Source organism: Leuciscus leuciscus, assembly GCF_965113295.1.
Source record: "Leuciscus leuciscus genome assembly, chromosome: 24".
Taxonomy (NCBI): Eukaryota; Metazoa; Chordata; class Actinopteri; order Cypriniformes; family Leuciscidae; genus Leuciscus; species Leuciscus leuciscus.
This window is the reverse complement of record NC_138723.1, coordinates 26,489,591-26,501,985: the sequence shown is the minus strand read 5'-3', so window position 1 is coordinate 26,501,985 and position 12,395 is coordinate 26,489,591. Positions and strand designations below refer to the sequence as shown.

Below are 12,395 nucleotides of genomic sequence, written 5' to 3'. Positions count from 1 at the left end.
AAATACTATTATATTTAAATATTTTATATATTATTTTAAAAATAAAATATAGGTATTTCACATTACAATGAGACTGAAATTTCTGTGCTTAATTGTCATGAAAATAATGCAAAAAACAATCTAGACCGCATCTGCTAATCTGCTAATAATCTAATATAATGAAAATACTTTTTCTCTTGCATGAATAAATAAAGTGTCTGTAAGGGTTATGGTTAGCAAAAACTAAAAAGCCAAACTCCTCTTTGAATCTCCAGTGTTTGACTTTATTGGATCTTGACAGGGCTGGTGACATCAAACTAGCAGGTTTCTGGCTGATGTTTTCCTTTTTGCATGCAGACACAGTCCAGAAAAAGCCATGTAACAGTGAAACGAGCAAAACAGTGTAAAACTGGCACGTATGAAAAGGTATAAAATTGCACATTCACAGAAAAGCCACATTCCTAAATCTGAATCAAATGCAATAACACAAATTTCAGATGTTCAGTTCACAGACCAGCAGTGACACATGTAGAAGCTTTGCAAAAATGTAATGCATAATATTGCAAGTCACATGACGTGCATTGAGAAATATAGCAAACGCCATCCATAATAAAGCAATACATCGAAATAAATGTTCTTGAGGCAACAGATGAACAGATAATATCAACAGGCGTAAGGTCACATGACAGTCATTAGGTTTGCAGGTAGGTTTTCAATTAAAGCTGCTCTGTGAAGAGGCGAACATAAGCGGCTATCTGACACTCTGGGACATGTGCAGTGGTGTCAGCATCTCCTCAAAAATGGCCCCCTTCACGTTAGAGCCCCGCAGGTTCGCCTCCTGGAGGTCACAGCCGGACAGGTCACAGTTCTGTTTCACAAAAACATCACAGTGAAAAACACAAGACGACATGCCAAACTCCTGAATGATTCTGAAACGGAACGGTTTGTCACCTCCAGGTCGGTTCCTGCCAAAGTGGCGCCCCGCAAGTTACAGTTCTTGAGTTTGGCGTTCTTCAGCGTGGCCACGCGGAGGTTTATACCCGTCATCTGACTGCCCTCCATTTCCACCCCCTTTAGATTGGCACCTGTGAGGAAATGACAGACATTACAAACTGGGAATATGAGATCCAAGAGAAGCAGTTCAGTTCAAGTCAAGAGTGCTCATTTTACCCTCTAGATTTGCTTTGAGTCCGGCGGGATCTTCAAAATTACAGCCTTTAAGAGACGCCCCTTCTGCATTGGTGCAAAGCATTTTCACGCCCTGTAAATTGGCCCCCTGGAAGAACAAATGCGAAAAGACCAAATCAGTGTCACAGAGAGAGTTGGGTGAATGTCATAAAAATATAACTAATACGTAAATAAATTAAAATAAATAATATTTTGCATTACTAAAAATACTATTTTTTACTATTGAAAACCGTTTTCATGAAAATTATAAGTGCATTTTCATCCAAAATTCTCATTACTGTTATGCATTTGGAAATATTTATTTTATTGTTTATAGTTCCCATTATTCTCTGTGATGATTATCATTGATTTATACATTTGATTTGACTCTCAGCACTGTAATATAATAAAGATTTATTAAAGTTAGCATAATTAAAAGCATAACAAATAGCATGATAAATACACTACTTTTCAAAAGTTTGGGGACAGTATTTTTCTTTTAAAGAAATTAATAATTCTTTTCAGCAAGGACGCATTCAATTGATCAAACATGACGCTAAATGAATTCATATCGTTACAAAAACGTTACTTTTAATTCTTTCTATTCAATCAAAGAATCCTGATTTTTTTTTATCATGATTTCCACAAAAAAGAAGCACAACTGTTTTCAACATGATAATAATCATAAATGTTTCTTGAACAGCAAATCAGCAAATTAGAATGATTTCTGAAGGATCATGTGACACTGAAGACTGGAGTAATGATGCTGAAAATCACAGGAATAAATTACGTTTTAAAATATATTAAACGGTATAGAACATACAGAAAACAGTAGAATGGTATGTATTTTTGATCAAGAGAAGTCTTTAAAAAACATATTTAAAAAAAACTTACCGACCCCAACCTTTTGAATGGTAGTGTAAAATATTTTAAATGCTATTTAAAAATCTAATTTAAATAATACAACTTTTATTTCAGTTATTACAGTAATGAAACTCTGCTAAATTCTCATTAAAATAATGCAAAAAATGATCCAAAATGTTTTTTGATTTTAGGGTGAATGACAGGTACATCCTTACATCCAGATTGGCATTGGAGAGGTCTGCCCTCTCCAGGTTGGTACCGCAGAGGTTGGCGTGTGTGAGGTTACAGCGGCTGAGGTTGGCCATCTTGAAGTTGATGTAACGTAGGTCAAGACGAGAGAGATCCGCCCCACTGAAATTCAGGCCCTAGGAGAAACAGTTCACGCATTTGAGAGATTGAAATAATGCACAGAATAAAAACATAAACCAGTGCAAATAATCAGTGGCTACCTGACATCGAAGTTCTGATTTGGTTGGAGTGGCAAGCAGAAATCGCACAAACTCTTTGCGGGAGATGGGCGAGTGGTCTTCAGGAGGCTGGGAATTCTGACGCAGGAGGAAAGACCCATTGTTGTTATTCATGCTCAAGTCAACTTAACTTTATGTGCATTTCTTTTTTTTTACCTTAATAACTCCTTCAAGCTGCTCAGCAAGACGTTCGATTCCAAAGAAGCGAGCTTCTTCAAGCACACCTGTACAAAATAGTGTTCAATATGTACTCAATTAACATGCAAAGAGGCTAGCCAATCATAACAGAGCTCATTTACATATTAGAACATGATCCGGGTACTTCTCGCCTACTATATATTAGGGAAGTATTCGATTTCGGATGCAGTGTAAAGGTCATGGAAAATGAAATTATGTTGTTTGGTGCAAGAAACCTTCCCTAACATTATAAGTGGAACCAATAACCAATAAAACGCTATAAAAAGGGTGGAATTTGTTTCGTTTTCATTTTCAAGCCTCGTACCCAGCAGATTGATCCCGTCATTGATAATGAGCTGTCCGTGTCTCAGGTAATTTAATATGGGCTCAAAGTAATCTGGACTCCGGTCAATGAGATACGCTCCTTGCTCGTCCTGCTTGTTTCCCCAAACATCTGCCAGGGAACGATAGAAAAAAAACTGTAGTATTCCAAATGCACGAACACATTTTTTAACGTTTGACAAAACAACATTAGATCAGTCCTTACCTTTGTCTCTGAACATGTGAGCCAACATGCTCTCCGGTTCTTTGACCAAAGTGCTCCTAATAACCAAAGGAAAGTGTTAAAGTGTTAAATTCATCACACAGAGCAGATGTAGAGCAGATTAAATGGGTTGAGGGAGTCACAAAAACATTCAAAATACAGAAATAAAAAAATATATATAATTTTGCTAATTTTTTTTATTTTCTATTACTGACAAATATATATTTTTATTTTCTATACTGTAAATTTACATCTCAGTGGCTACTGACCTTTCTCTAGTGTCATTATTTAAGAAAAAATATTGTCAAGACTGCATCGCATAGGTGACCTTGTCATGTGGTAGACTACGTGTTACTTTTCTCAGTGCTAGAATTCCAGTCATTTGTAATTACATGACATATTTTTATAATTGTAATATATATATATATATATATATACATATATTGATTATAAATTATATATAGATATAGATTCTATATATATGCGTGTGTGTGTGTGTGTAAAATCATTATTTGCATGTAGGATTACTTAATTTGCAAACTTGTGGGATTTCAATGGAGCTCAGTGGATAATGTGGATTTCTGGGCCATCAACGTGTTTGCTGAATGATTTCCTGAATGATTTGTAAGAAATGCACTTTTGTAACAATTTTCATTCACATTTCCCCCCAAAATTCTCATTACTGTAATGCATTCAGACATTTTCCTTTTATTAATACATTTCCATCATCCTCAGTAGTTACCCTCAACACTGTAATAATGTTAAAGACACAATCATTTTTTATTTAAATCAGAATAGCTAAAGACATGACAACAAAACAATGAAATATAAACATTATTTATATTAACTTATATAACTTTATATTATTTTATATATTATTTATAGCTATTAAATAAAAAATATTAATATTATTTCAATAATTTATTTTAAATAATATATTTTATTTCACATTCCTGTAACAAGTATGAAATGTTTGTTAAAATTATCATGTAAACAAAGCAAAAGAGATGGTTGCTTGTGATGGTTTAGAATAGATTATGGATTACAGTTAATGAGATTATTAGTGATGATGTGTTTTGTGTGGTGACATCACCTTGTGGTTGTGAACCGCCGGCCTCCCACATTGAGTGTGATCCAATCTGTGTGTGCCCAGGAGTGGAACTCATGCGGACTGTCTGGGTGATTTGGTGGATCTGTGGGACATGATTCAATGAAGACCGGATTAAAACAACTGAAAACAGATCTAAGACCGAAACAATGTTATAACTTCAAACTCACCGACAAAAGAGTCTCCATCCGATATATACAAGACATCATCATCTCTGTTAACAGATGTAACAACAAATGTTTTATGTTTATGATATGTGCATATGAATATACATAAGAGAAGTAGTTATTGTACTAACCTGATGAGGGCTATATCATCGATAAGACCTCCTTTCCCATTGTATATGTTGGCAGCTTTTATTCCAAATTTTGTGCTTGCAACTGACAGTAGATCAGCTAGAGTTCCATAAACAGCCACGACCTGATAAAAGCAGGCATGAATGGAGCAACAACATGCTATTTTCCCACCAATGTCTTTAATTCTATATTAAAAGGACAATAGATCACAAAGCATACACACCTTCCCATTGTGTGAGGTTCCATTCACAAACAGCGTGACTCTTCTCATATCCGAGGGTGTAATGTGACTCTTAGGTGTTTGTTTATATTGTTTAAACTCCACGTTACTGTAAAACATCAAAGCATTTCCGACTATTGCAGAAGACTGTTTACTTCCGTAATGACCGCAGCCAATCAGAGACTTTGAAAACGGAGCGCAGCAGGGCAGGGCAGTTCCAGCGGTGGGCGGGGTTAGAGGAGCGAACATCGTCTCTGATTGGTCGGGTACGGTGGGTCTAAATAACTTTGTAAATTTACATTTCAAGTGACTACTTACCTTTTTCTCGTGCGATTATTCAAGAAAAAATATTGTCAAGACCGCTGATGAAGCAACACATGGATGACCTGATCACATTGCACTTGCACCTTTATATAAAAAAAAGTCTAATTCAATGGATTTCACAATATTTGACTATCAATAACAGCAACTAACTCCAAAATGTCATTATATAATTTTATAATATTAATAGCTATAGTAAAAGTTATATGATAGTTGATTTAGGGACCCTAAGATGAGTTTTGGGTGTGTTAAAAATGGCATACCAAGTCAAACCACTTAAATGTGACAAAATTCAGCAGTCTTGAAAACCACTGTTAACAACATCAGCAATAATGCACAAACAGACAAGCATCTGCTTTCGTTTACAGAATAGACAGAAGCATATTCCAGACATCATTAATTTATTTATCATACTGAATTTACAAAATTAAAAGAAAAAGCAACAATTGAAGAAACAGGTTTGTACATTTCAGTCCTTTTTGTCATTTATTTTTTGTTTGTTTTTTTAATGTTTTTAACAGTTTTGAATAGCAACCCACTGTACACAAGGCTTATGATGATATTTCTAGATCTTTAAAAAGAAAAACAACCAAGATGCTCTAACTTTCCAATGACGACACCGGAGTAAGGCGAATCCTAGGTTGGACAAACTGGACTTAAACGCAACCCTGCTACCCATCATCCCAATAGAGAGCAGCAACAAACACTACAGAAATACTAGTGCCAGAAGAGCTTCTAAATCCATTCGGCCCACCCTCTGCCTTCTATATCCACGTCAATCAGATTTACATTGAAATAACACACAATCTCTGTCATCCTGTTGTTTTCATGCACTAATCAGGAATTCGGGGAGTCTCTGAATTTACATCGAAATCGTGCCACAAAGTCTTATGGCAACATGAAACTCACTGGACCACTTCATTAAAGCTTCAGTCCGTGGAGTTAACAATATGAGAATCATGGGAAATGTAAAATATTCAGTGGAAAAAACAACTAAAAAGGGCTAATGCTCGCATCAAGTCAATTTCTGTGCGGTGACAGTTATGGTCTACAACTTAAAGCTGAAAAACATAATTCTGAGAGCAAAATTTATAGACAGTAAACAACTCAAAATGGTTCTTTACAGCCGCCCCTTTTCATAAACCGATGATTCCACATTAAAATGTGCTGTATACTAATAATAACACTTGTTGACGTTTCAAGCAGCGATAAACCTAGCAACCTACCGCGTACATTGTATTTCAGTATACATTATTAAGTTCCCTTGAGTGGTTTCAGCCTCGAGACGGTCAAAGGGAGGGACACAGACAGGAAACACAGTAGTGTCCATTACAGTGAAATGTTGTAGTGGTGAGCGATGCCTTTTCTACTGTATACGTTCGCCATTAACGCCGCAAAACAGTCAAATGAATAAGAATAAAAATACTGTGTTGACAACTTCGACCTCTTCGGTTCTGGAATGAAATTCTTACAACAGAGTAAAACATTCACCTTCATGTTTCATTAGAATAGATATGACAATATCATAGAGGGCAGGGTAAATAGTGTAATAAATATCTAAGCGCAGGATTGAAGCATTGGCTTTAAATGAAACAATTGTTAACAGTATTGACTGATGCCCTGAAAAGCCGGGGGTTTTTCGGTGTTTGATGGGTGCAGAACGGGCAAGGGATGCCCGGTCGCATCCTGCCCCAGTCCCGCTCGCAGGGTGTCCCGAACGAGAGCTGGGCAGAGGACACGGAAGGCATGCCTTAGCTGCGGATGGGAGGCCCGGCGGGTAGGTGGGTAGGGAGGGAAACAGAGGGAGGCCAAGCGAGAGAGGAGAGGGATGTGAAACCGCAGAGATCAGGGAGGCTGGTGGCCTAAACCCCATTAAAAAGTCTTCCGGTGGATGGCACGGGCGCGATCTTCCTCGTATTCTTTCTTGGAGACCCACATCTTCTTAAAGGTGTCGAGTGAAGCCAGGATAGATCCCCTATACGAAGCATGAGGGGAAAACACCATAAAATACACCCAAACAACTTAACTTAAAATACATAAACTACTGTTCAAAAGTTTGGGGTCGGTAAGAAATCTCGGTAACTCTTTATTTTACAGTGTTCTTGTTACATATGTTACATGTACTTAGTTGTAACATTAAATTATGCATAATTACATGTAACTAACCCTCAACCAAATCTTAATCCTACCCTAACCCTATAGTAAGTACATGAAGTTGCTTAATATTACTCAGTACTTAAATATATAATTACACTGTAACAATGACACCTTAAAATAAAGTGTAACCGAAATCTCTTCTGTTCACCAAGGCTGTATTTGTTTGATCAAAAATACAGTAAAACAGTAATATTGCAATTTTCTGTTGAATATATTTTAAAATGTAATTGATCCCTGTGATGCAAAGCTAAATTTCCAGCATCATTACTCCAGTCTTCCTTCAGAAATCATTCTAATATTCTGATTTGCTGCTCAAGAAACATTTCTGATTATTATCAATGATGAACAAAGTTCAAAAGAACCACATTTATTTTAAATATAAATCTTTTTTAACATTCTAAATTTCTTTACTGTCACTTTTGCTCAATTTAATGCATCCATGTTGAATAAAAGTATTAATTTCTTTTCTTTTTTTTAAACTGATCTCAAACTTTTGAACGGTAACATATAAACTTGTATATATATAACATGTATACATATTCTTACCCTATCCATGTTGAATAAAGTCTCTCCTGTGGTGCAGATATCTGAAACAAGAATTATTTTTTTTTATTATTTAGCGACACACAGTTCTCAAGCCAAGCTAAATTTCCTTAGATGTGCCGGTCACCTTAATTTTAACGTCTTTGGGTGCGAGTTTCTTCACTTCACTTAACAACCGGTCTCCAAAACCTGCGAGGAACAAGAAGACAGACTTTCAGCTTTCTCACTGGGTGGAGAACTGAAAGAAGTTCCTGACTGATATGTTTGCCTTACCTTTGAGGAGCGTTGAGCCGCCAGACAGCACTATGTTTGAGAAGAGGGTGCGTCGCAGATCCATGTCTGACTTCTGAATGGCGAAGGCCAGCACTTCATGAATACCCTCACTCTCATCTCCAATCAGATCAGGCCTGAAGAGAAGCTCTGGAGCCCTGAACCGCGCCGGGCCGATCTGTGAGAGACAAACAGCTGTGAGTAACACCAAATGGTTTACATGAGTACTAGTCAAAGTCAATATGAAATAAAAATAAACACCATTTACTTTCTTAATACAAAATTCTGGTGTCATCATGAACAAGTTATCAATGCACTTCATTGCAAAGAAGAAAAAATACACCACATTATGGAAGGTTATGAATGCCATTCAATTTTGACTTGAACCTGGACTGAACCATTACTGAATTTCAATTAAACTAGGATATGATCCCTAATTTTATGATGATCTTATCATACACTAACATCTACTGGTAAATTCATTCTTACATCTAGAGTGCTTCCGTCGGGTAGAGTGTATTGTGCTTTTTCAGTTTCTAGAGTTTCATCCTTCTGGGGGTTAAGGGAAAGATAGCAGGCTCTCTGGAAAACAAATAAAACAGCATTTTTTTATATTTTCTTCAACGTGAAACATCTAACATCTAGATTATAATTGTCCTTAAAAAGGAACCGCAAAAGATAGTGTCATATAAATCCAGATGTGGAGTCTCGTACCTCCTTGATGGTGCGAACGACCTCGAACTCTGCAGAAGTGTGGAAATCGTAGCCTTCCTTGCGCAGGAGTAGGCGGAGGTATCGGGAGACGTCACGTCCGGCGATGTCCACGCGCATGATGGAATGTGGAATGGCGAATCCCTCGTATATGGGGACAGCGTGTGTCACACCATCCCCAGCATCCAGGACCACACCTGTGGTTCGGCCTGTGGCGTATCTGTCAGGCAGGAAACGAGTGTGCATGAGAGAGGGAGTATGAGGCGTGATATCAGGAAGAAGGACATTGAAAGCTCTGAACTCACAAACTGAGCACCGCCTGCATTGAGATGAACAGCGCCGGCACGTTGAAGGTCTCGAAGAAAACCTCTGCCGCCCGTTCACGGTTTTTACTGGGGTTCAGTGGTGCTTCAGTCAACAGGACAGGATGCTGAAAGATACATAAATATCTGAACAATATAGCGCAAGACAGTGCTGTTAACTAAGACTATAAAAGACAATAACATTTTGGTAATTAAAATAAAATGGAGATCCAATAAAATATCAATATTAGATGTAAAACTTAAAAATGAGGGGGAAAAAGCTATTAAAAAAACTATTATTAATAATTATTAATTATCCAAACATAATAATTAGATCAAAAAGTTTAACTTGAAATGTTTTCTAAGAAACTATCAGAAATAAATAAGTTATGTTGAAGTACTAAAATGACTAAAACTGAAATAAAGATAAATGAACGCCAAATAGAAATATTTAAAATAAACAAAAACTAATAAATATGAGAAGAAAAAAAATACTCATTGCAAAAATTATTAAAATAACATTTAAATGATAACTAACCCAAATATAAAAATAAAAACTTCAAAGAATGAACAAATAGTATAAATAACACTAAAATAATTCTGGCGAAGAATAAATTCAATCCACACCTCCTCAGAGAAGGTCTGCAGCTGTTCCTTTGAGTACACATACTGCCAGATGCGCTCCATGTCATTCCAGTCTTTCACGATGCCGTGTTCCATGGGATAGCGCACGGACAGCAGCCCCCTGTGCTCCTGCATATGCCACAGATATAAAGAACACATTATGAATTACATGATTACAACGCAACTTAAAGACAGCATGAAATCAAAACTGCCCCTTTAATTTGTACGTTATATTAATTCTCTTCTGATGACATGCACAAAATATTATTAACCAATAGCATCACAGGTTAAATCAAGACCCACCCAATAATATTTACTGAATACCGTTGCACATTACGGAAGTTAAATGCATTGTGAATGTCAAGATAAAACACATTTTCAATAGAGACATGCAGTTTACCTCGGCTTTGGGTCCAATAAACAGATCACCCTCAAGGGCACCGGCCATCACCCGAACATGCTTGGGTCGCCCCACACTAGAAATAAACCGTTCTGGTTAACATAACACCTCAATGTGTGTGTGTGTGTATTTTGTTTTAATGTTTTTGAAAGAAGCCTCTTATGCTCATCAAGGCTGCATTAATTTGATCAAAAATACAATAAAAAATAGCAATATTGTGAAATAATTATTACAATTTAAAATAACTGTTTGCTATTTAAAAATTTTTCCTTTGATGCAAAACTGAATTTTCAGCATCATTCCTCCAGTCTTCAGTGTCACATGATCCTTCAGAAATCATTTTAATACGCTTATTTGCTGCTCAAGAAACATTTTTTATTAACATCAATGTTGAAAACAGTTGTGCTGCTTAATGTTTCTGGTAACCATGATGCATTTATTTCCAGGATTCTTTGATGAATAGAAAGTCCAAAAGAATGCCATTTATTTACAATAGAAATCTTTTATAACATCATAAATGTCTTTACTGTCACTTTTGATCGATTTAACACAACCTTGCTGAATAAAATTATTTCTTTAAAAAAAACTTCTGAGCCCAAAACTTTGAAGGTTTTTTCAATGTGGTAATACCAATCAAATGGGTACTCACTAATTTGGGAAACAGTATTTAGGGATCTGATCTCCAGCAAAGCCAGCCTTAATAACTCCAGAACCCTGTAAGAGAAGTAAGAGAAAAAAAGAAAGAAAATGAAACTCCAATATGAACTCCAATTGTACAGGGAGTAAACTGTATAACTATAAGTAACACTTTATTTTACAGTGTCCTTGTTACATGTAGTTACTGTAATAACTATAAATGATGCATAATTACACACAACCCTAAACCAAAGCCCAATCCTAACTAAGTACATGCAGTTAATAATTATAACACAGTTCTTAAATGCATAATTACACTGTAACACGGACACTGTAAAAAAAAAAAAAGTGTAACAGAAAACTGTATGAACTATAAAAGCTCAAACAGTGAATGTGTTGTAAAATGATTCATCTGATGTTCTGAACCCTCCTTGTTTGATCTTGAGTCATGAGACAGAGCTGGAGGGAGCAACAAGAAACTCAACACAGACTACGGTAGAGAGACACTGTGAGAAAACATCCCAATGTTCCCTTAAATATCACTGACATTTACTAAGTTTTCATAATTTTAGCAACCTGTGACATTCATTCAGGCTTTGAGGTTACAGAGTTCCCACCTTAAATCTGATTAAAGGCTGAAGCTTAATAGTTCTCCATCTATTGCTCCACTCTTCTGGCTTGTGTTAAAATCAATTTTGTAATTTATATAAATTATTTCAAACTATGAAATGTGGCTGTGAATACAAGGCGGGGTCACAGACAGCCATCTTGGCAACAATAACAACTCTAGCTAAAATACAGGTTTTTATCTGATAGATTCTCGTTGACAACCATGCATCTTGCGATATCTCATTAATATGAACAACGTGGAATCACTTATTTGACGTTTGAGTGATTAATTCAAAGAAAGAGGGAAATGAGTAGCAAATCAGCTTTATACCGACACATCATACTGAGCAGCGAATGCCTCAGGATAACGCATTTAAGACAGAAACACTGTTATGCTTTACATGATGAAGTGTTTAGACGTGCATCAGACTGTGCACAGTAAATAAAATCCAAAAAATCTAATTTGGCATTGGCCGGCTAGCGCAGGGTTTGGCACAATGGCATTAGCTTTAGCCTCTTAGCACAGACTGGGTGTGGAGGGCTGCTGACATCATACTCACATTATCAATCACAACCGGCTGGTTGGCTATAATATCATACGACTCCATGTTCAGCCTGCGCTTGTGTGCGTTTTTCGGTCAACTCGTTCGCTAGAAGCAACGTTTATGATTTTCTGTTCATGTAAATAAAAAATAACCGTCGCTGCTTGGCAGTAAAACCACAGGCTGAGCGGTGATGCGTCAACCGAACCTCACTGTGGAGGGAGCCAATCAAACACACGGGAATAGGAGATGACTGACAGCTCATTTAGCCAATAGTCATTTGGTTCGAAGGCGCAGTTTGACATCCTCCTAGACTTGCACAAAAATAAAAAAAATAGATTGTATATATTTTTTTAAAGTGTGTTATTTTATAAATGTATGTATATGTTATGCTCATATGTAATTGGAAATATATGGTATTTAATTTCTTGTTTTTTTTAGGGGCAAAATAATGGAGG

At 36.5% G+C, this 12,395-nt stretch overlaps 2 protein-coding genes across 2 annotated transcripts; both read right to left on the bottom strand.

The window, feature by feature from the left end:
• Positions 1-241: 241 nt before the first annotated feature.
• On the bottom strand, positions 242-4,991 carry kctd9b (potassium channel tetramerization domain containing 9b). The gene is made up of 12 exons (XM_082158224.1): positions 4,826-4,991; positions 4,605-4,726; positions 4,477-4,520; positions 4,292-4,391; positions 3,202-3,257; positions 2,980-3,108; positions 2,634-2,701; positions 2,460-2,555; positions 2,226-2,375; positions 1,150-1,255; positions 931-1,064; positions 242-847 (listed from the first exon to the last, which is right to left on the bottom strand). Exons 1-12 carry the CDS (start codon positions 4,940-4,942, stop codon positions 731-733), a joined length of 1,239 nt encoding a protein of 412 aa, XP_082014350.1. The 5' UTR covers positions 4,943-4,991; the 3' UTR covers positions 242-730.
• Positions 4,992-5,527: 536 nt separating this feature from the next.
• Positions 5,528-12,165, bottom strand: actr1b (actin related protein 1B). The gene is made up of 11 exons (XM_082158225.1): positions 11,956-12,165; positions 10,800-10,864; positions 10,151-10,226; positions 9,754-9,879; positions 9,130-9,254; positions 8,828-9,044; positions 8,603-8,695; positions 8,117-8,291; positions 7,971-8,032; positions 7,847-7,887; positions 5,528-7,118 (listed from the first exon to the last, which is right to left on the bottom strand). The coding sequence occupies exons 1-11, from the start codon at positions 12,001-12,003 to the stop codon at positions 7,016-7,018; spliced, it is 1,131 nt and encodes a 376-aa protein (XP_082014351.1). The 5' UTR covers positions 12,004-12,165; the 3' UTR covers positions 5,528-7,015.
• Positions 12,166-12,395: the final 230 nt, after the last annotated feature.